Source organism: Phalacrocorax carbo, chromosome 8, assembly GCF_963921805.1.
Source record: "Phalacrocorax carbo chromosome 8, bPhaCar2.1, whole genome shotgun sequence".
Lineage (NCBI taxonomy): Eukaryota > Metazoa > Chordata > Aves > Suliformes > Phalacrocoracidae > Phalacrocorax > Phalacrocorax carbo.
Window position 1 is genome coordinate 40,598,790 of NC_087520.1, and position 25,448 is coordinate 40,624,237.

The 25,448-nt window shown below is 38.7% G+C and overlaps 1 protein-coding gene across 1 annotated transcript in view; it reads left to right on the top strand.

Annotated features, from left to right (window-relative positions):
- Positions 1-25,448, top strand: part of CDYL2 (chromodomain Y like 2) — a 61,504-nt gene that overhangs the window by 22,941 nt on the left and 13,115 nt on the right. The window contains exons 2-3 of the mRNA XM_064459636.1: positions 9,229-9,823; positions 18,656-18,873. Coding sequence (XP_064315706.1) covers positions 9,229-9,823; positions 18,656-18,873 — 813 coding nt within the window. The remainder of the gene's footprint in view (positions 1-9,228; positions 9,824-18,655; positions 18,874-25,448) is intronic.

The following is a 25,448-nucleotide window of genomic DNA, read 5'->3' on the forward strand; positions in this document are numbered from 1 at the left end:
TACTTGTGTTTCCCTGTGTACAGCAGCTAGAAAATACGTGCTGTCACTGGAGATTCCTTACATACCGTACCCAAAAACAGCTATTCCATATCCCATATATTGGAGTAACTACCTAATACATGCTCTAATTGTCCATTGTCTTTTCTTCAACACAGAGCCTTAATTTTTATCAAGCTCTCATTTCAGTATGGGGCACGTTCCTTGAAAATATCTGCAAAGCTATTACTTTGTCATCTTCCAAAGATCACTATAAAATTAACTTTAAAAACTTTGGAAAGGAGAGCATGTTGTACAATGGCCATTAAAGTAGCCAGTGTCACCTTGTACTGCCTCCCCCAATATGCCGTACCCCTGTCGTCTCTCATCTCCTTGGTGATAAGCTTTGCAAAGCCAGCAAGCTGCCCTCGGACAATTCTCGTCAGTTGTCACGTGACATCCTAAGTAAGTCCTCAGCACCTGTGGAAACCACTGAGTGACGAACAGCTCCCCAAAACCTAGGCTTTCACCTCTTTGTGCTCAAGTTCACCACTTTGCTGTAAAAGGGCTAAGAAAATATTTTTCTACCTACCACACAAGAACATGTGGTTTATTTTATGACAGTCGTACCAGTAGCATTTGTAAAGCAATGAGTCACTGAGTGGTATTACAGCAGAGTAGTTCAAATATTTATTTATGCTGTATTATAGCTGAACCTCTGTGTTTTTTTAATGTGGAATCTTCACTTCTGGCTAAGCTTTGGGATGGATGTAGAAGTGTTGAACTTTAGTCCTGGCCTTGAGTTGAATCAGAGTGAAGCCCATAGTGTGGAGAAAAAGGCTGAGTGAACAGAACACTAAAATAAGCTAGGACTGAACAAGGAGAAGGAGAACAAGCTGCAAATGAACATAAAAGAAAACAGCATTAATTTTTTCCTAATTATTTCAGGTGCAGTTTTTATGTAAAGTAATAATTGCTCCCTGCATTTCTGGACTTGTTTTCGTGTTGGTGAAAAGCACCTTTAGTGATAGTCATATTTTTATTTTTTAACTACTGCTTACACATTCCCACATCTGTTTGGAAACATGAGTATATTTAACAAATTCCAGCCAGTTGTACTGAAAGAACTGTGATATGTTCACATAAACACTGGTTTGTTTAGAAGTCTCTTCAAGACTTGCTCCTGTTCCTATGAACTGCTTTTAAAGTAAAAGTTAAAAACCTCATTGTTTAAATCCCAGGGATTCCAGCTTTGATTTACTTGCATCTAAGTAATTTGGGAATAATTCAGGTGGCTTGTAGTACTGTGAAAGCAGCATAGGCAGAATCAGGTCCTTACTAAGTTGCACTGAACTCTTCGGATAAGCACACACATTTCCCATATACATACTCTCAGATGGTATAAAACTGGAGAATCCCATTGAATTCGGCAGAGAAACATTTGAGGAAGTTGTCCACAGTATTAGAAAGCCGAGAGCCATGCATGTGTCCAAACCAGCCGGCTCTTTGTAGAGCTTGGCAAAATATTTTGTCTCCTTGAATTTAGATTTCTCATTCCTGTTTTAGTCATCTGTGCTTGTCACAGAAATAGACTGTACGAGAAGAGTTCTGCTTAAAGCAAACTTCATCCCTGTCTCAGTTCTTCTGGATGAGCAGCACACACTGTGTTTTTAAATCTCACTTACGATAGTAAATAGTAACAGCATGTATTTTTTGCTTTGTTGATCTACAAACCAGGAAAATCTCCGTTGTTTCTAAATTTGAAGTGTGCACTACAAGGTACAAAACAAATTCAGCAGTATAGTAAAAATTACCAGCTGTACTTTACTACCAAAATAAAAGTATGCATTTATCATCAAATTCAAATGTTCTAGGTGGAATTCTTACAGATTCATTCTGAAATAAATTGTGCTAGCAAGTTTGTAGAGGGTGTGTCAGAACTGACTTCGCTTTTTAACATAAAGGACATTGGCAATTTGGTATGCCCTGATTCTTGCTTTCCTTCAGAAAAATTGACAGTGAAATCCAATAATGAACTGATTTACTGTACAAAAGAAAACGGGGATTGGATAAATGAAATGCATCATTATGCTTTAAAATAAACAGAACCCCCATGTTCTTTGAATTTATACGTATGTTGTATGTGTCAGTTAATGTTTGTAAGAGAAAGGGATCTAAGCCATTTGCAGAGGAACAGACCTAAAGAGGTCTCCCCCGCATTGCGTAACAGTTCTTTTGATGACATGGGTGCCCACTTAGACTGCAGAGGAAAGAATCCTGCTCTTCCTCCATATAAAGAACATTGTCAAGATCACCTTAACCTACTGCTAAAGAATATATTTTTAGTGCACTTAGCTTGCACCTTTCAAAACTGTCTTTTTTTCCAAATGAAAACCTAAAGTATTTTTTTCCAAATGATTACATTTAAGAATGACCAGCTGTTAGCTGTGCCACAGATCAACGATAAGCCTGGGCAGAAATAAGTTCTGTATCATGAACATATCCAATATGAGAGGGTTTATATGATGTAGTTGCCTACAATGACAGGGACTGCACGTGTTCACCAAGAAGTCCCATCCTGGTCCCTGTGTCATCTGTCAAGTTTCCTTTTCCAGTCCCTTCCCGAGGGACAGTATCAATCATTATGTACAAAAATGCCCTTCTTCCAGTGCAAGATTCTTGTGAATATTATTATTCCTGTTTGCCCCAAACCCTACCATGATTGTGGCACTTCCACCACAGGTCTTGTTTATACACATACACTTAAATATCCTAAGAAAAGAAAGTGATTTAGATTACATCCATAAATTTACAGTGAGAGAGGGAAATGGCTTTAACAGACTGGGAGATTTGAGCACTGTAAGTTCTGACCAGGAGAAGGCTGCAGTAAACAAGATGAGAGAAGTCAAGGACACAGATTGGGTTCTGTCAGTAGAGTCAGCAACAGGGACAGATGGCATCAAGGGGAGAAGCACAGCCCTGGTGTGGAATGGGAGATGTGGCACCAGGGCAGTTTTCAAAAGAGCCAGAAATGAACAACTGAAAGACCAGACCAGAATTTCAGTTTCAGTGAGATTGAATTTCAGAGAAAGGTGGGACTTCCACGAAAAATGGTGTAAGGTTACTAGAGATACGAGTCTACATGGAAGCTGTGGTTGGCTATTTCTCTGCAGGCTGTCAGCCAGGGCTTCATTTGGTCTAAACTGGTAATAACGGCAAGCTCCTTCTGCCAGAAGACCCCTTACACAAAGAGGAAATCATGTTGCGTGCGTAAGCACGGAGCAAGGCTTATCTTTCAGGTTCTTTAAAATACCTGGATGCCAGGGAAGGTAACTAAGAGTACACTTATGCAGGCAAAATGCTGGGTCCAGAAGCTGCAACACTACTGTAGAGTACAACGCACTTGCAGTGCACTTCTGGGTAAACCTGGACCACCAATTTGCATAGAAGGAAACCTCTATGGTGTTACTGTCTAGCAGGAGAGGAAGATCAAAGTTGCAAGCTTACATAGAGGGAGCAGCAGGAGTTTTTACAGCATTCATTTGGTCTGTCATAGGTCTTCATACGTATGTGTTGGAGGACACATATACCTAGCGCAGTGGTTTGCAACCATGTGTAATATGAGGCTGATAGGCTTTTCCAGTGAAAATGCAGAACTTTCAGGATTTTTCTAGCAAGTTTAATCTTGTGATTCTGAGAAGACTGTAGAAAATTAAAGATCCATATGCCTAAAAAGAGAAGAAATGAACTGAATAAAAAGCAGTGTCTTCTTGACGTTAACAGGGTGTTCACTGAACTTCCTGGGAAGACGTCATTTGATGTTTTGCCTGTGAATAATTCAGACGAGGAATGTCTTCCCTTTCATTTTTATGACTATCTAGCCCTTTCGCTTTCATTTTGACCTTCCAGGTGTTTACTGCTGGGGGGATTTCGTAGGTGGCACATTGACTGGATCTACTCTGTTTTTAAACTCTGGGTCAGATTCTGAAGAGAGACCCAGCATCCATTATGCTGTTATTTTTCTAACATGAATATTGACCGCTTTAGAAGATACGGTGTCATATTTTTCATACATCTGGAACAAATGCTCCAATTACCAGATTTTGAGGAGTGAAGTACAAATGCAAGAGAAATACAAATAAGTTACAAATGCAAGCAAGCAAGAGATTTGCAAGTAATTAAATACATTATTTCTTAAAGCGAAGGTAACAAAAAGGAGGAAGTTGGGGCAATAATGAATTTTTAAAAGACAAACATGTTGAATCAGATGGCCTTTATCTCTCTCAGAAATCTTACTGCCTTTCCTTCCTTGGCACTTTCTTCAAATACCCTTCCAACACCCTGAGGCACAACATGGGACAAAGACCTCCAATGAAAAAACACATAAAACAGTACAAGTCCTGTAACGCAAGTTTTTCTAGTGCATGTCATAAAATCAGCCTACTGGTCTGTACAGTGCGCAGAGACCAGCTGAGCACCACAGATTACAGTTTAAATTGTTCCCATAGATATGCACTGCAAGAAGAGGAGATGACACGTACATAGTTTGGAAATCACTAGGTAGACATGCAACCTTCCAAACCTTTCTGGAAGTTTATTGATCTCCTGGAAGGTGTTTTCAGGGAACATAAAGATTTTTATTTATGCTCTGCGGAGCTGCAGTGGACTGTGAGATGAGTATGCTGTGCTCTGACTACAGTTACAAAGTACAGTTATACAGAACAACAGTTACACAGTTGTAGAAATAATTCAGCAGGAATTACCCTTCTTTAACTCAGCCTAGGGTTTTTTTTTTTATAAGTGGACAGCAACACTGTGCTGTTAAATGAGTGATTTTGACCCTGAATCTTCTGTGAAGGAAGATTTGTGTGTGCCGTACTCTGCATATATAAACACTTATTCCCCTGCTCACAACACTAAGTTTATGAAGCCCTACGTATCTGTACTGTAATTGATTAGTATTTTTTTTATTTCACATTAAGTTCAGAATACAAAAATGTCTTTAAAAGGCTTTTATTTATGACTTTCATGCTCGTTTGTGCAGCTGTGTATAGAGCTTGGTTTAAGGCTAGTTGAAAGCTAAGAAGTGTGTGGCAAATGCATTTGCACAGAAGCCATGGTCTCATTCTGTTTGTTCTCTTGAAACATATTTATATGGTAACATATCAGCACCTCAGTTCATCCAGAATTAGCCAGGAGGTGCAGGGAGAGAGCATCCAGGGTAGTAATAGTAAATGTCAGTTCTAGCACTCTCTTAGCTGTGCCACCCCTGCAGACTTTGTTTGCAGTCATTTTACTTTCATTACATTTAACTACTCAGTTTTCCAAACCAAATGTAGTGAATTCAAGGATCTGGCAAACTGTAACTACCAAGGTCACTTTTGGGAAGATGTTATTCAGTTCTCATTAAAGACAGAACTGAGGGGGGGAAATAGAAAACCAAACATTGAAGCCATAGATCTTTCCTGCATACTCTCAGAACCATGTATTGCTTATTCTAGGGAAGGAATGAAAGTAGTATTTCTATTAATCACTATCTGTCACAGAATTATTTCTCATTAAGAAAACTCTACATTAGTAAATGTAGAAATATTATTACTTTATATACTACATGTTAAAACAAATATACATCGTTTAAAAGACAAAATAGTGATGTTTGTTATTACTGTGGACTGTGAATAGAAGAGAAATAGGAAAGATGGTACCAGGTGTGGTTAAAAACCTGATATTTATGTCTATAGTGAGGCACTTCTCTGTGTGCAGTGAAGGAACACAGTGGCACTCTGAAGGGGATAAATATCAGTGAAGAACTTAAAGCCCTGAGAAAGAAAAGGGACCATGTTGAGAGGTCAAGTATGTTCGATGCTACCCTCAAATGCATTCAGTAATGAACAATGAGGCAGTAATGAGAGGGAGGCAAATATCTCCTCAGACTTTTTATGCATCATTAGGCAAGCCAGCGGGTATGATGGCTGAACCAAAAAACTCAAGGAAAAGAACTAATTTTAGATCAACCCACATTTTTTTTCATTTTCTCCCCAGCAAAACAATAAACTGAGAAGAGGGTTGACCAGAAACAAAACATTTTGTCTTCAGTTTAGTTAGTCCTTCTTTATTTTACTTTTGTTAAGTTAAATTGGAAGTGAAACGTTGATGGCTTTGTTCTGAAAATGCTGTAATGAAATGCTTAGTCTTTCCCAAATATATTTGCTCTCTGAATGTTTTTTTTCTGAAAGCATCTATTAAATTTGACCCAATTTCATAAATACTTTTATTCTCCCTTCATGATGTGTTGAACTGGTTAATCACATTCTCCATTGCCAGTATTTTGTTTCCCAGGAACAAAGACCACTCATGTTTTCTCCTTTTATCCTCTTAATTGAAATGCATAATGCCTCATCACCAAAATACTTGAGTGTTTTCTGTATTAAAAAATGCTCTCCATGAAACCTCTTCCCTTCACTTTTCCTCTTTGTAGTAGAGCAACAGTGTGAAAACGGAGAAATCGGTATAGTTAAATGTAAAGATAGGTGCATGAGCGAAGGAAAGGTGAGGTTGAAGACATGTTTTTTGTATGTGATTCTGAAAATGGCAAGGCATCTGTCTGTCCTTTCTGAGGCTCTTCCTTCAGGGAGCAAGTGGGGGTATGCAGCTGGTGTAATCCCTCCCTCGAAAGAAGTTATTCCAAGGTAGCATCAACCTGACACAGAGTTTGTGTTCCAGGTCCAAACTCCTGAATTAAAAAGGATGGGGAATGCATGTATTGTTCAGCTAGTACAGACAGAATGGCTCTAAACCAAAACCTCTACAGTAGTCATAGCTGTGGTCTACTGAGCTTAGCAGCAATTTAATTTGTTCCACAGGACGTGTGTATATGCGTGTGTGTGTATATATATGTTCTGCTCCTTGGTATAGTGAGCTGCAGTACTTAAAGTAACAAATCCACAGACAACCACAGGACACTACGGAGTTCGACAGTCCAATGTACAGTCTTTCTGGCTAGTCCCAGATCAGAGGATGAGAAGCATTTTAAAGCCAGGGATAATTTGGACAGCTGCTCTCTATAAAGTCAACAAGATCATAATAAGTCTATTAGTTTGACAATTGAAAGCCGTGCATCCCAAATGAGGACAAAAAAAATGCCAGCTCTTTTTTTTTTGTGGGGACTTTCCCTCTTTTCAGACAAAGATCTCAAAACTTGCCTAGACTGAGATCCAGTTAATTGTTTTGCTGCAATGAGCAATCCTGAAGGGGACTGTGCTAAATTCAGAGTAAAGAGGATGCCTTGCTTTGTTTCTGCAGTGGTTCTATGCAGATATTTGATAAGACAGAGCACAGGAACAAGCTGCTTGGGATGCTGCAGTTGAGTGCCATGGAGATGGAGAAAAGCTGTCCACTATGACTCAGACACAGGCATCTTAGCCCAGTTCCCATGTAAATGAATTAAGATAGAAGTATACTGTTTAGTTGCTAATTACATTTAAGCTCCTTTGGGGAACCCACCAAGGTTTCTATGAATGTACAGTTCCAGCCAGTGAACAGACAGAATTAATCCATTGGTTCGCTCTGACAGGGGACCTAAAAGGAACAATTACTTACACCGCTTTGATTGCCCTTCTTCAAGGTTAAATTCTCCATACAGATTCCACTGTTGTTCTTCACATGAGATGATTTTCCTTTGAAGAGCAATGAAAACTATTACATTAGCTAGACACTTATTTTTCTAAACTAACAGTAGTCCTTCTGGTTAACAATGATGTTTTTTTTCATTAGTGACATCATTATCCCTCATAAGCCATGTTTTTAAAATATAAAAATATTAAAGAACCAGAAAATAAAACTTGGGAGAGACTTTAAAATGTCTTCTCATCATAACCCAATTTTCCAGCAGTGACTTTTCATGGCAGATGTTTGTCTAACAAAAACCGTTTTTTCTAAAAAACCCCCATCCCTTGCCAATGTTACCTATTCTAATGCTTAATTCTTACTACCATTACATTTTTCCTAATGACTTGATCTAAGCTTCACTTGATGCAGTTTAAACCCATGACTTGCTGTCCACGGATTGTGCTCGGGTTTTCACATGCATTCTGCCTCTAGTTGAGATCTTGCCAGTGCTGAGTTAGCACAAAGGTTTCTTCAGTTGCACAGTTGTCCGTTTTCCATAACAGCGTGATACTGTGAATTCACATGCAGCTCGCAGTCCCGGTGTAGGCCCTTATCCCTTGGTGCAGAAATCCTCCTTAAACCGACATCCTCTAGCATAGGTTCATGAAATTCATTACTTCTACATAAGAATCCTACCTTTATGCCTTTCCTTTGCTGCTTTTTTTTTTAAATTTTTGCCCTCTCAAATTGTGTATTTACTCAAATATTGCATTCATAAAAAATACAAAGGTTTATAAGTTGGAAGTAGCAAAGTGGATGTACACTACTACAAATATATCTGTGGTGTAAAATATTGTAATTTGTTACAATCAGTTCTCAGTTCAAGATGGTTTCAAGACATGAAGAAATATTGGGATATTTGCAGGGACATAATGCCTGTGTGGATTCAGGAGAATGATCAGTAACTGACAATATAGCAAAAATATGCTTTATTTAGCTCTTTCAAACAAGAGGTAACTGAGGAATGTAACAATAAGAGCCTCATTTTACAACCAGATTTTTCAAAGAAATCATGCCTTTATTAGTGATATTCAGGCTGTCTCTTGTTTCTTCATGTTGTGGCTATTGCAGGTTCCCAGATCAGACTTAATCAGGTGTTTATGTCTCATCTTAATGTTTTCAGAAGAGGAAATGGCCTTGCTGTCAAAATAGCTCTGGGGCTACTGCATTCCTCTCCTGTACTGCTAGGTCTGTTTGTTGGTGGGAATTCTTTGTTGAACAGAAGCATGTAACGCTCGTTCCTAAGAGTTATGTCAAGCAGTTTATACAAACACCAAGTAGGTTCTCATCAGCAGTCAGCATGGTCTGTATAGGATCCAATGGGAGTATAGTGTTGGGTTGCATCCTATGAAAATAAGGTAAATTTAAATCTGTAAAATAGGTTGCAACATTTTGGCTAGCCCGTGTGGTTTTCCATGTCAGAGTCAGATCATGTTTTAGGCACTACATTTTAGGAGAATCTCATTAATACTCAAGTGCCTTTAAAATGTCAGGGAGGCCTTCCTAGCTGTAAATGAAGAACATAATTTTCGTGACCAAACTATTTTTATTTCTAATATGATGCTTTTTTGTTTTTTCTTTTAGGTGGAGAGGATTGTAGACAAAAGGAAGAACAAGAAGGGCAAATGGGAATATCTCATCAGGTGGAAAGGCTACGGAAGCAATGAAGACACCTGGGAACCTGAACATCATCTACTGCATTGTGAGGAATTTATTGATGAGTTCAATGGACTACACGTTACTAGAGAAAAGCGATCAAGACATGGGAAACAGGCCAGCGCCCCAAAATTTTTACGGGAAAGCCGAGGGTCATCAGTTGAGAAAATAGCGCATAGACCTTCTGAATCTGGGAAGTCTAAAGGGTCAGCACACAAAAGGAAGAGAATTAATCCATCTCTTCAAAAACAGAAAAGAGGATACGCAGCAAAGCCAGCATCTGCTAATGACAGGGCTGCTAAAACTGTGACTTACCGAACTACTCCCAGCGGTTTGCAGATCATGCCACTGAAAAAGCCACATAATGGTCTGCAGAATGGAGATGGCAGTCATGAAAAAGATTCTAGACATTTTGGGAATGGCTCACAACAGCAAAATACGGATTTAAATGATCATGAAGGAGAACAAAATTTGCCCAGCGTGTTGGAAGTTAGTAACAGTTCACCCGTTGTGAATGGAATTGGTACGTGATTCAAACCACAGTCTTTTGAGGCGGGGGGCGGGGGGAGGTAGTTGCAATAACTGCAAACAGAGTCCACTCACAGAAAAATCATTGTCACGCTACACAAGTAATATGGTGAGAAGCACATGAACATGTTCGACACTCTTTCCCCATACATTATACCACTTTTTTATCAGTTGGCTTCTCTCCTTCCATTTCCCATGGAGTGACATGAAGCACTGTGGGCTTTGTTACATGCCTTTGAAGTGTAAAGTTCCTGTGGGGAATTGGTGACAGGGCACAGAGAAGGAATGGCGACGGAGGTAGGTATAATCCTGCAACTTTGGTTGTGTGTATCACCAAGTAACAAATCCCTTCTCAGCCCTGTGTGCGCAGACCCAATGTTCTAGAAAGATCAGGATTATTTTAGAAACAGAATTAATACCACTCTTGCTGAAGTATTCTGGGAAGTGTGGCTGAATAACGTTCAAGTTCCTCAGCATTAATGCTTGTCATATTCAGGAGTACTCAGAACTGCCAGGTCCTTGTCTCTGACAGTGACTGGATACATAGGAAGTTCAGAGACATACTTTATGGGAAGGTACAAAAAGCCTTGAAGTGAACAAGAAGAAATAGGAGAAATTTCTTTCTAATCCTCATAGATACTGACAGACTTAGTTCTCAAAGAATAAAGTTTTACATTCTTTATAAACACTACACAGTTTAACGCAACTAAGTAGCTTCTCATTATCTATATGTGACCAATCTTTTGGTTTGGTTTGTTTTTCCCCCCTACCAAACTTAAAGCCTCAATGGCGCTTTGTGTCAGTAATTCGCAGGAGCTAACAGTGAGATACACATTTCATTTGATCAGGTTTTTGGGTTTGCGATTTTGTTTGGGGGTTTTTTGACCTTTACTTACATTGAATAAGCTCTTGTCCTTATACGCAAGGATAAAGAGGAAGACGTGCTGTCAGTCTGTAGGCAGCCCCAGCCTTTTCAGCCTTCCTACCACATGGAAGTCTTTCCAGATTCCTGGTAGTTTTCAGTATCCTCTTGTGCCTTTGGTGTGTGTGGGTTTTTCTAATACCTTTTAAAAACAGCAGGAGCTGTTCCAAATGATTTCCTACTGCTTACTGATAGAGTGGTGATACAACCTTTTGAGAATTATTTTTTCTGCTGTTACACACTGCATAAAGGTTTTCACTGAGTGATACACAGCTGCTCTTAGTTTTTTCTTCCTTGCTGGTTACAGTTAATTTAGAACACAGCTATAGGTATGATTCTTTTCATTATGCATTTAATCTGCTTTACTGTTGCCAGTTCACCCTTTTCTAATGACTCAGTGAAGCTCTTCAAATTCTTTCCTAGTTTTTACTCTACTTATTTTGTATTCCCTTCAAATTTTCTTCTCATACTTCTCTTCCCAGTTCATTAATACGTACATTAAATAAACTAATCCTTCTGCAGGTCCTTGGGGCAGCCAGCTACTAATCATTTGACACGATGAAAAGTAACCATTTGTTCCAATTATTTATTTTTATTAGCCACTTTCTGTAGCCCATGATAGCACTCATTTCCTTAACAGCTTCTTGTGAATTGCCCTGCCAAAAACTTTTCAAAAGTCAGCATAAATCATATCACCCCACTTTCCATTTTCCACCCTACTGGTAACCTAGCAAACATTACTTGATTTGGGAAGTAGAACTGTCCTTGCCTGGTCTTACCGGTTGCGTCCTGTAACTGCTAGGATCTTTCAATCCAGGCATCAAATATCTTTTTAAAGACTCCCAAACCAGAAAAATGTGTGGTCAGTTTTAAGTGCGTAAGTAGACCAGATGATGTCAATGACACTTAAAATTGAGAGTGCAGGCTTTTGTATTTTGATGAGTTTGAGCTAATATAAGACTGTTTAAAAAGTTACCTGCTTCTTTAAAAAGACTTGCATATCTAATTACAGATGCATACAAAGTTATTTTTCTTTGCTTTCTTACTGTTTCTAATGAAGTTTTTAAAATAATTTTTATTTAATCATTCGGGAAGTTCTGATGTAAAATGCATCTTCAAAATGCATTCATTTCCATATTTGAGAGTCCTTTTTTTAATGAAGAACTAAAGAGCTACTAAGAACTGTTAGGTCAAATGAGCCTTTCATTTGACCCCACAAGAGCTAATGAATGGCATCCACCAGCCCATTTGAATAATCCCTGTAAGAGAGCTCAATTTCAGTAGAAAGCTGCTTTGCCTAAGCAGCCAGGTGTTGTGCCATGTACAGAGCACTCCTGGCCTAACATGGGCAGCTTCTTTAAAACATTTCTTCAGGATGGTTTTTGCTTTCTCCAAATCCATCACTTCTGTTCTGTAATTTGCTCTCCTTTCTCCCTTGCATTCTGACCTCCCTGTCAGAATTCCTTGCAGAAGCAAGAGATCTGTAAATCTCTACCTCCGTCTTGTCTGAAAAAACCCATACTCAGCAGCGCTTTCAAGGCCAGAAATCCCCCCAGTCTTGCTTTGTGTTACGCAGCACATGCATAGTGGAGAAAACTACAAAGAGGAGAGATGAGACTACCAAATAAGAGCAGACAGAAACTGGTGAAGAAGGGTCAAAGTAAAAATGCTAGCTTTTTTCCTAATATTGCCCTACAAGCTTGAGAGAAGCCACATTTCCTGATGCAGGATTTTGCATCATTTGAAATGTCAAATTGAAGAAACTCGCATTACTCTTCAACAAGTCCAGCAATTTACTGAACTCCCTCAGTATTCACACGCACAGGGAAGTAGCACAGAAGATGCCAGTGTGATTCTGCCATGTGTCCTGTTAGTACCACAAACTCATTTTGAATAGGAGAGACATCCAGTAAAACTGGTCTGAAATTTTACAAATTACAAATGAAGAAAGTTTCAGAGAAAAATGCCAATTTGTTGAATAACAGAAGTTTTGTTCCAAATATCTTGGGTTTCAAAACTTTCTCCAAATCTGAGCCAAGGTCCCAGGGCTCTGTCCCTTGAGACCGGGAGCAATGTGGCAGTCTGCTTGGCAGGACTCCCACGTTTAGCTTTGAGGCAGCCAGCTATGCCAGAGGTTTCAGGCAGCCTGCCACAGAGTCTGGAAGTCGAAAGCCTGGCATGCCCCATCAATGCTCGCAGGGCTCCCAGGCACTATGTGTAGAACAAAGAGGGAGCCTGGAGGACCTGGGTTTGGCTCCCAGAAGCTGTGGTTCCCGGGCAGCCCTGTGAAGAATCTGATGATGCTGACATTCGTGTCAGTTTTGAGATTGCCTATATGAAGCCCAAATGAATGTTGGGCTCATTTCACAGCTAAGTGTAAGAGTGCACAGAAAACGTATATAGAAATTTTAAGTTGGTCTTGAGATGAAGCCCAGATTTGGAAAACTCGAAAATTCCCCACGATTTGAAAACACAGCTATAGGCCCAGCTCTGCCACCAGTGTCGGCTGTGGTTGAAGGCCTCCAAAACCCATCTACTTGAACCAGTATTCTTTCATATTATAGTGATGTTTAACTACCAGTGTATCAAACCAAGCAAAGTAATTAGTAATTTATAAACTATAATTAATCAAAAAATATCTACTTCGCTTGTCTGCACCAGTTCTGTTGAAAGAAAAATAGCTATTTGAAAACTAGTTCTTGATGACTCCTTGAATGGACTTCCAGCAGTCTGTGTTTGGTTTTTTGTATACATCCATTTGGGTGCAAGTGTTTCCTGGTCAACCTATAGAAAAAACTCTCAGCAGTAAGCTATTTATCTGAGAAAGATGACTGTATACCTACAGTTGTATGCACAAAATGATATATACACCCTAGTAGAGGCCTGGACCCTTTCTGAAGTTGGGGCAGACCTTTCTTACCAAAACCTGTCTTCTACCTCCTACACATCCCATCATGAGGAGAGTAGAGTCACCTTTACTGACAGTTATTTAAGGGTCTGCAAATTGGAAAATATTGAAAAACTCTGCAAGAGAACATCCACTGATGCTCCCAGGAGCTAACAATACCGTTCTTCCTGATGATATTTGTTGTCTTCTGTTATCACATTTCTGTTTCTCTCCAGATATTGTAATTGAGAGTGATTGTTTTGTCAAGTTTCTTGACAGCATCAGAAAACATCCCTTTCTAATTTTCTCTTTCCTTTTTCTACATCACTCTATCTCTGTACCATCTGCTGAAGAATTTTTGCTTGTCATGTATTGCTAACCGCTGTTTTTCTCCATTACAAAAATCTTTGTGGTCTCATGGTGCCCTTAATTTAAATACTCTCTATGAACTTAGTCACTGCTTCCTCTTGTTTTTTTAGCTTGCTCTGTTTTATTTATTCTGGAGCAATATTGGCAGTAAAAGACAACCAAGTATGCTTGCTTTCTCAATTTGTATAAAAACTCATTGCTTTTAGATATCTTACAGATGCTCCCTTAGATGGAGAAGTCTGAAATTTTTAGTAAATTATCAACAAACACTGCCCTTAAGTATGTACAGTATTAACCATTACCCACAAGAAAGACAGAAAGGAGACAGAGAAAGGTTGTTAGGAAGACTGAGGAATGCCAAGCTGTTTTACCAGGGAGAGTAAGGGAGCATGGTTTATTTCACCTAGAAAAATTAAAGGCCTAGCTCCATGATCCTTTTTACTCAGCATGAATGCACGCTGCTAACAAAAGGAACAGTCCAGCCCTCCATCCCATGGTATCCTGATCGTTATTCCCATCCCTTTCCCTGCTCTGGTTTTAGTACTGTTCAGGTGAACAATGTGAACCTGATGTCTCTGAAAATTAATGACAGTTTTGTGGGATGAGTTTCCAGCCAGAACAGTTCATGAGTTCAGTTCACAGTATGGCTGCCTACCTGCATGCCTGTGCCAGCACAGGCATCACTACATAGGGTGGTGGCACAGAGACTGCTCCATTAGACTGACTGCAATGAAACACTAAGAAAAAATGGATCTAAAAATAACAATAGCTTGAGGTATCCTCTTCAAGTGAGTAGAAGCAGTGAAAGGCAATGGGGAGATCCGAGTCCTCTAAAGGACTGAATGACCTGCGGCTCACTGCCATCTTTTCTCTCTTTCCTCTCCTACTCTTTGTCTGCTTCACCTTTTTAGACTACAAATTTCTAATGTGTTTTCTGCAGCACCTAGAATAATGGAGCCCCAGTCTCAGGCTCAATCCAGAGGCTTTAGGCAGTTTCTAGTACCAACAGCAGCAGCAGTAACATCGTTACACGTCTCCTTTGACAGTAGCGGAGTACTAAAGAAGGGACAGGCAACTAAAATTAAGAGGATTACAAGAATAACAGAGTCTTCAGTTAGGAGATGGGGAGGCTGAGGGTGAATATGATCGAAGTTTACAAAATCATCAAGGCCTCAGATAAAGCAAATGCAGAACTTGTTCTAAATCCCTCAATAGCAGAACTAGGGACCACTCGCTGAAACTGGTAGAACATCAGATAAAAGCACAGATGAAAGAAAATTCTCTGTGTAGTGGCTACACAACTTCCCACACTCATAGGACAGGAGGCTGTGGAGACAGACGGCATCACCAGGCTCAAAAGATGGTTAGAGAAATCCATGAAAAGGTCCACGAGCAAATACTGAAGGAAACATGAAGGATGAATCCCTCTGATATTGCTATACAACAGTTTGGGATGATGCTAGGGGAGAGGACTGCAGAAAGTGGCCAAGCTTGCGTTTTCTCCTTAAATAGCATCCTTTCCTGCTGTTCCTGGAGAAGGTTTACTACACGCACCAGTGGTCTGGGAATATCTGAAGTTCCCTTAAAAAATACTGGAACTTCTTCTAAACCTCAGTGTGTTTTTAGGTATTCCACTGCTGCTTAAAAACAAGGTAATAATTAGATTAAACTCCCACTAAAGGAAGGGAACATTCTCTCCTGTTCTGTTTCCTTTTTGTACTTCGACTGAGCATCAAATACTTATTACTAAGCCAGTAAACCACATTTAGAGGTACCTCAAGCTCCCTTAGTTAATTTGTGACATCCTTTGGTTGTTTCACATGCAGTATAGACTGTTTTGAGAATGCCTCTTTTTTCCTATGTCACAGTCATTTTTCATCATGACGTATTAAGGTAGCGTTGCCCTTGTGTGCATTGAGCAGGTGCTATTAACCCTCATGCAGAGACAATCCAATGCCTTAGTGGCTCCAGAGCAAACCTTCAGTAGCTCCATGACATCCATGCAACAGACATGCTAAATTGGACTGGTTTCACTTGGGTGTTGTCTTTGGATTTTGCTGATCGTTTTCTCCAGTTTATCAGATTAAGCAAGATTACAGGGGTGCACAGCATACACTGAAACAATTTACTCACTGTATGTTGTTATGTTAATCATCCATTCCTGAAAATTACACTTTTCCATTTATGTTTCTCTCATATTTAATTTAGATCTTTCCTTCCTCTGGTTGAAATTCTGTCAGCTGGCGTGCAGGCAGTTAAAATATTTTTGTAAGATCTGTAGTTTCTTACATCATATGTTTAATTTACGAAGTGAAAACATTACTCAAAAAAAGAAGCGTACACCAAAAATTAAAATTCTTACTATGAGGCTTTTTGTTGAGCTAGCTTATCTCTGAATTAATCTTCGACCATTCTCTTACCATCTGTACTTAATATCGATGTGGTATAATCTTCAACACTAGGTAGATAATCAGTACAGTTACTCTGACACATCTTCCATTCAGTGTTCCTTTGTGCCTCTGAATTTGTAAGCTCTGTACACTTTTTTGGGAGATTTAACTCCTCACATCTTAGTAGCTTATTGCTGGGTCAAGCACCATAGTAAGGATTTAATAGATAAAAATGCAATATTTAAAAGTCTGCCTTAGTCAAAAAATTAATTTGTTTCAGCGTATTATTCCCAATGCTATTAGTTTTCCATTAGTAATTTCACAAGTTGATTTTTGTTTGTAAGAATACGTGTCAAAATATATGCAGTAGCAAAACCTTACGAAAAAGAAGAAACATGCCATCAGAAATTACTCATAATTTTTAAAATTCAAGCACATGGTAATTTTTACACTTGTAGATAATTCTTGTCAAGAAAACAAATTCAAATTCTGCTGGCTTCAAACGCTCTTTCTTCAATTTGATGATCTAGTGTAATTTGTCAGTGTTTACATGGCACGAGTTAAATTCTCTATTCAGTATAATGTAGGCGATACCTTAGATGGTGTCTTTTAACTGAACAATGAAAAAGAGTTTTGTGATTGACTGAAATGGCAGACTTTTTAAGAAACGTGCATTTCTGTGCGTAGACACGTGTGTACACACAGGCACACGTTACGTGGTGAAGCCGAGTGATCTACTAGTTAAATACTGTTAAGCACTCTACATATTTTAACATCAGATATTATAACTGCAGTGTATGTACAGGCATTTCTCACGCTGAACAATTCCCCAGTCCGTTGCCAACTGAGAGGTATCAGACAGTTCAGTTACCTACATAAACATCAAGTTGAAACATAGCTAAGGCAAATGAGGGTAAGTGATCTTGGTTGAGAGAGTAATCTGTTAGGGATTCACCATTCAATTCTCTTCCAGCACAGCATTTTTTATTGGATTGTGGTCATTTAAACCATAAAATTTAAATCTATGTTCTAATATTTATGTCATCTGCCCTTTAAAAATTCCTGGCTATTTGATACCAGAAGCTGGAACGGGTCAGCTTTGGCAGGAGTAAAGAACGGAAAAAACAAAGGTGTTTTCATTCAGCTCTTTCTTGGCCTTTCTTAAATATGGTGTATCATGGGCTTATGTCTGTTTAAACAAAAAACAGATTTGGAAACTATTTCAGTGAACAGAGTGACTTTAATCTCTGTTCCTCAGCAACCTGTCTCTGCTTTACTTTTAATGGCAATAGTGTGAAACATCTGTAATTAGAAAAGGAGTATTGCATACAAATCTTGTAAAGGTATTTTCAACATTCCGCATCAGCATTGTTACCAGTCATAATGTACAGAGGAGCTGCAAATATAAGCAAAGGAATAGTTTACAGTTCATACACAGTGTAAGTCAGAATAAACTGTCTTTTAAAATTGACATACTATTCCTCTCATTTATTTTTAAGGAGGAAGATGTGGTTCCCTTTTTTCCCTACTGCTGGATAACCCTCCAAATGGCATCAGCGTTAATATTTTCTATCGCCAAAGTCCAATGTTAATATCGTATCTGTTAGTCAGACAGTAATTATTGTAACTGTAACATGTAATGAGCAGAAGCTTGGGACCAGAGCAAAGAGGATGGCTGACGGCTACTTCTAACGCTAACCACAAGGGTACATGGAAGAGAATGCCAGTTGTGTCAGCTTAGTAAGAGCTCCCTTAACTTACTGTCACCCAGAGATGTGCAGCAAGTGCCTCTTCAGATCGCTGTCTGAAACTGATAATGACTTCTTGGCCACCATAAAAGGATGAAAATGTAACTTTGAAAGATGGGATTTGGAGTGAACGTGTCATGTCATGTTTTTCCAAAGCTGAATTAGAATTTTCCTGTGAATTCAGGGATCACACCAAATTCATATAAAAGACTATAATGCAATTGCTTTCATCTTCAAAACAGAACTGAATCCCATTAAGAGTACCAGGCCTACATGCTACAATTCACTGGATCTAGAGGTTGATCAGAGAACAAGAAGTACTGCATGTTGGAATATGGAATAATAAGAATGGCTTGAGGCCACGTTTGACTAGCCAGGCATATTTTTGATGTATCACATTTATCACATAGAGGCTACTGTAAATACCGAGCTATGTTTCAGCTAATAGAAAGTATCGCTCCATTTCTTTGAAGGCATAGACATAATTATGCTTTGATTTTTTTTCTGAAAGGTTCTTCTCTGGCCAATGGAAGTTTGAATCTACACAGCACTGTGAAAAGGAAACTAGATGGGGAGAAGGATTATGTCTTCGATAAGAGACTAAGATACAGCGTTCGTCAAAATGAAAGTAACTGCCGGTTCAGGGACATTGTAGTCCGGAAAGAAGATGGTTTCACACATATTTTGCTGTCGAGTCAGACTTCAGATAACAATGCACTGACCCCAGAGGTAAGCGTGTAGCCATAAAAGCCAAAGAAGGGCATCCTAATGTGTGGGTTATCTTGGAAACGCTGCACTTGAACTGGATTTTATGTATTTTTATCCTAATTGATTATCATAAAAAAGAGAGTTCAGATATATCTAACTTTGTCATGCTTGGGATTCCTATCAAAAGGAATGCAATGGAAATCAATTTTTAGTACACATGTCTGAAACCAAACTTAGAAGTAAAGAAAGGAGTGGCAGAATTGGTATTTCCAGCATGGAGTTGTGTGAAGCAGTTGTTCACGTGTCGAAGTTACTGATATTTGCTACCCATAGGAGAAATCCGGTCTCCTTCATTTTAATTTAAATAGTGCTCCAGTTGTGCGTACAGAGGAATTTCAGGCTATAACCTGAAACAGTGATTCTAAAAGTATACCTTGATCCCCAATCGCTTTTTCTCTGAATCACTTTATGAGTCCTTATTTATGGAATTTTAACCAATTAGGGGCTCTATTCTCAGCTGAATTGCATAATGTCGTACAAGAAATAAATGTTATTAAATGAATCCCCTTGTTCCAAAAATTATACACTTGGAGTTGTAGCTTGTACTACTCCAGGGCATATGTTGGCCACTGGAAGGGCTGAGAAGCTCTTCCTTCCCTCCCAGTGATCCCAGCATAGTGGGCAGCAACACCCCGGTATACCTTTCCCATGTCAGAACAAAAGGGGTGTCAGTAAGCGCCTGCATTAGGGCTCATGTCCTGGAGAGCAGAGAACATGCTGGAGCCCTGTTCCACGTGGGCATTAATGGCCTGATGGAAGGGGGTTACCATAGATCAGAGAGGACACAACAGGAGCTGCCTTCCAGCACCGGTTTTGCCTGCCTGAGCATTCTGCAGGCAGAGTTTCTCCGCGAGCTGCCCGCAGTGTGGCAGATCTCTACCTTTGCTGCCCTCCCGACACACCAGTGCAGCTCTGATTTACACAGTAACTTCAAGATAAGAGTATACGGGTACCGTTTGAAGGATAAGTAGATTATAGCTTTGAAGAATTATTTTATTCAATAAGAAACCAAATAACTTTGAAATTAGGTACTTATAATGAGCTTCAGATAAAACCACTGGCAGGTATGATGGGCTCTAAATTTGACTCCCCTTCCCAAATGCAAACCTACATATGGACATTAATGCACAGAATGATACTAAATAGTTAAAACTGTTGGTACGTACTTTTATCACTCCTAGATTTTAAACTATATAATATTTAAAAGGACTATCTTGGTAATTAACACAGAACACCAAACACCTGCTTTTAATACTAATTCCTTAAAACACATTAGATTGCATCAAATCCATCATTCCATCCATCTGTTAATTACCACTAATTGACACTGCAGGTAATTTAAATGAAGAGCTCAAGGGCCTGAAAAAGTATGAAATCAAGGACTTACTATGTTCAGGCTGAACAGACATACCTTTACGTTGCTGGCTGTGCAGTTCCACATCATCAGTGTTCAAATGCTCAAACCAGGGAATTAATTTAGGCTCTTCAGGTCTGCCAAACCAATCCGTTTCATTCTTTGAAAATTTTCAATATGCCGGGAACCCACCTCTGTGGAAGAATAAATGATAAGCATATAATAGTAATCCTGTTCTTGCATCACTGGCACAGACTATTTCTCGAACCTTTACTGAAGCTCACTTGAAAACCAGGAAATACATTTTAGAAAACTACATTACTGACTGAGATCTGGATGGTCAGGAATTAATCAAGGTAATGAGTTCTCCACATTGAGATTGTCTGTTTAAAACTCATCCAGGCTGAGAGCAATTGAAAGCTCTTGCTCTCTGAAGGCTGCTTGCTGGCAAACATGAAATGACTTCTTTGGCCTTGGTCCAGGCTGCAGCCCATGATAATTCACACCACAAAAACCAGCACCTCCAATATTGGCAATTCCACATCCTTGCTGGCAATTACAGCAACAGCCCAAGGAACTGAAAGGAGGAATGTGTTGAATGCCTTGTCCCTACAGTTTGTCACCCATAGCTATAGCTGAGACAAACTGACAGAGTATTTTAGGGACGTTTAGAACATTTTCAGTTTTGACACCTTTTATGGCCAGTGGATAAGAAGTACAAACACAAAATTCCTACCAAATGAAGAAAGAGTGTTTCATTTTGTCAAAAGAAACACTAACTTCAAGCTTAGACATTTGGTAAATTATGTTTGCCAAATTGCAAATGATTAATTTACTCAGAGCAGGTCTACCTGGTGTGGTTAAAATAGTGCTCTGGTTATTCTTGGCCATCTGTGTTAGGAGAAAAAGCAAAGGTGTGCACTGCCCACAGTCATTATAAAATTAAGCTTATACAAAATCACTCTCATCCCTAAACAATTCCGCTTTCCTTTGTGCTTTATCTTAATCTTCAGATGCAATTTAATAGTTTGGTTCAACCATTGGCCTCTGCTATTCATGCCAATTTAATTAAAATAAAGAAGAACATATTTATTAAAGAAAAAAATAACCAAAACTTCGAGAAGGCTGCTTGAATCTTTATCCTATGTTTTCAGTAACCACATCACACCTGTGGGTTTGTGCAGGTGATTTTAGCGTGAAATGTGCTGATGCTCCTTCCAGCAGCATTTGCACTGATTGAAGTTGGCTCAGTGCCGCTCTAGTAATTGAGTTTTTCTACAAACTATTCAGGGCACTTTAGAAATTCTTTCTTATGTTTTACAAGACCTTATAAAACTTCCAAGCCAGTGTCATGAAACAGCACAGCTTGTTTTTATTTCAGTGGCTTAGGCTTACTACATCTAAAATTAATTTTTAAAATAGAAATTTAAAATATTTCATCATTATAAATTCCATTAGGGCATTTTCTCTCATGGGTCTTTTGCTGCTCCTGAAATTCCTTCTCCAATGATAATGTTGCTGTTTTAACTCAGCACATTTCAAGGATCCAAATTCTGTTTCAAACTGAAGATTAAATGGATCCATCCACTGGTTTCAATTTACAGGGAATTAACATTTCCCTGAATTAAAAGCAAAGCATACCCTAAACAGCTAATGTTTTTATTGAAGACTGATATAACTACCTCAAGTACACTGCTCAGACAAAAGAATCATATTTCAAATTTCTAGCCATGAGAATTACAGGGTTTGAAGTTCTACCAGGTGAATTTTGGAGCACTGATTTGCCTTCACTTTTCCTTACTTATAACTTCCCCTGACTTAAAAAAAGCAGGTTCAAGTTTACTGTTATCTGTATTTTCGCTCTCATACAAAGACAGATTGTTTTTTTGGCCAGCACTTCTGCCTGAAGCCAGCCTTATAGGTTCCTAAGTCCTTTATTTATCAAACGGAAAGGACTCAGAATCTGTTTGCACAAAGAGTCAGTAAGTAACAAAAAGTGCATTTATGTAAAATGTACGATTGTGGAGGAGGTTCTGAGAAAAACTGAACAGCTTTAAAATTTTGGTTTACTGTAATATTTACCGAATATTTACCTTTAAGAATATCAACAGTGAATCCTTAGATGTTCCAAGAAGTTAATGTTTTAAACGAGTATTTCTCTTTACACGAACAAGAGACTGCTGTTCAAGATACTTTGTATAATCACAGTGATAAATTCCCAGCTTCCTGATTTCCCCAGAATGTAAGCAATGTTGAAAGCAAAGGGCACCAAATGCCTTTTAACATTTCCTACATCCAGTGACAGGCATTAAAATAAGCTCTTAGAAGTGTAATGAAGTTTTTAAACATTTTATGTTTATTTTGCAATATAAGGTGTCCTATTAAAGAACTAACCAATTTATTTTCTTGACAGGATTAAAAAAATAAGCAACTTTTGAGAAAGTGATAATTTTATTATATATATGGGTTTCAGTAAAACAGTAAGGGAAGCATTAGGCCCAGTCTAAATTTATAACTCGATAGATTTTCATAAGCAAAGGAATTGGCTCATACTGTTTTGTAAACACGTCTTCAGAAATTTTAGTCAAATGCATGCAAATAAAAATATTGCCCCCACAACTGAAAATTAACTAAAAGACCATTAAAAAGCTAATTTAAAAAAGCATGGAACTGGAGAATACTGCTGTGGAGCCCTGCAAATAGTAATATTAGATCTGGTCCACTAGAGAAAGTAAAATTTAACTGCACAAATGCCATAGTTATACCAAAATGAGGGGAAGTTTAAAGACCGTGGAAGAGAGAAAAAGAATATGGAATGTGACAGAGGAATGTGACTAAAGACACGTAGTATCACTGTATTTGCAAACTGATTCCACTACTGCATTAAATGGAAATTTGTACTTAAAACCAAACAGCAGTTCTGAACTAAAATTATATTTATTTTAAAGTACTGCAGTTTAACAGACAGTTCAGTAACCCTACAGGCAAACCATCTTTTTTATCTCTATTGTATTGGTAGTAGCTTTCCTGTAATCATATAAACATCTGTAGAGAAATACCCATAGCCAGATAATCAGTGAGGAAAGCCATGATGCCAAAGCATTCGGAAGCAACAGCGGGCAGCAGGTTGGCTGTAACCGACAAGGTGACCAGGTGAACTTTGGACTGCACCAGCAAAGGAATCATGGCACGAAACAAGGGAGTGAGAATTGACTTTGCTGGCATTGGTGTATTCCAGTGAGCTTCTGGGCACCTTTTGATGATAGAGTTAATGACAAACATACAGATATTTTTTTAAAAAATGCTTTTTGGAGACTGAAAACACCAATACATTATGGTGTCCTGGTTTCTGATACTGATTTCTTTTGCTAGAAACTAGTAGAGCAGTGGAACTAAATCACCACTCCTGATGAAAAATACTGTTCAAAATACTGTCAAAGCCTTCCCATTTTCAACTGTATCTGAGAAATCAGTTCCTAAGAACAGACCTTTAATATCGCCCTCTCCCAAACATTAAAAAAACAGTGATAGCACAATATTGGGTTTTCCTACGGGCAGTATAACCTCTGCTCAAAAGTTTCGTATGCTTTTAGGTGGCTTTAGCCATCTAAATCATTGAGGGGTAAGATAAAGAAGAGACAGGTTTGTAGCGGTAATGATGTGTTTGAAGGATAGCAGTGGTAACATCAAAGAGAGGGTACATATGCAAATATCACTGGAGGGAGGGGAATAGTAAAGAAACTTGCTGAATGGAGTATCATATCATGGCATCATATTTAAAGCAACACTCCTCATTGTATATAAAAGTGTTTGGCTGGTATTCTCTGATATCCTTTATACATCCGCCCTAAGAAAGAGCAGATTTTGAGAACATGTAAAATAAACTAAGAGGACAGTCTTGCATTCCCATGGAACTAGGAGAATCAAAATACATATCTTTTTTCATTCTAACATCTACCACCTTCTAAAGTTTCTTTTTAACTTTGAACAGAGGTCTTAGGGTAGGGTGTTTTTTTTGCTTTGTTTCCCATTTACAAAATGTGGTTTTGCTGTTTTTACCAACTGAGGGCTGAGACAGCTTCTGATTTTCTGAGAATAAACAGTACCTGTAAAACCACTGATGACATTTTTGTACCTGCACAAGAATTTCAAATACACTTCCAAATTCTGCTGCTTTAATTACTTCACTTCCACCCACTGTCACACACTCGGTGTTACAGGCTTGCTGAAGTGCACTTGTGAAAGTGAAGCATCTAAAAGTTCACTGCCTGCTTTCTCATGTCCCAGTCTCAGCAGCCAGCAACAATCATTTTTATGCAAACACATATAGAAAGCAGGCAGGTAGCCCTGCAGTGCATGCTTTGAATGTACACGTTCAAGCATGGTCTCACAAACCACAGGATTTCTAATAAAAGACAACCTAGAATGGTATGAACAAAACTTCTGTGTTTGGGACATTTCTTAAATACGGCACTTCAGCCATCTAAAGAATTTTTGGAAACAGAAAGTAGTGAACAAAAATAATCACAAGCTAAAAATCTGGGCTTTCTCTCGCATGGAAACCATATTTAATCCCCCAGGCACATTTTGCTATCTTTTACTAAATTTACACTAACAGCAAACTTGAGTATGTTTAAGCATCGGATGTGTCACACTAGATGAAGTCATGGCCCTTGAAGTGAGGAGGAAATCACTGAAGAGAAGAGGGGAAGCTGAAACGGCCGAAATCAATTACAGCTTACAGACTATGCTGAATTGTGACCAAACAAGAAGTTACCCATTAGAACTTTAGGAAATAATACTTCTTTTTAAAAATCATTGAAAAACAATTCTCCGCTGTGATGCAAGGCCATTTTCTTAAAACACTAGCAGCTCAATTCTACACAGATTTTGATTAGGTTTGTTTTATGGTGCAATTAATAGCTTGATCCAGTTGTAAATCAGAGTCAAAATGTCTCTCTTTCAAGTGGCTTTTTTGCTCTAACTTTTGTAGGCTTTAACTATATCACTGACCACAGAAAAATGAATAATATATTTGTCATGTTGATGTATTTGATGTCCTCTTGTCCTGTTTTGCTCTGGTTGAAGTAATATAAACCAAAGTAGTTGAAGAACTGAAAGCTGGGGTTTATAGATTTTGCTGACAACCCATTGAGGTTAACAGGCTATCGCTGTGACAATC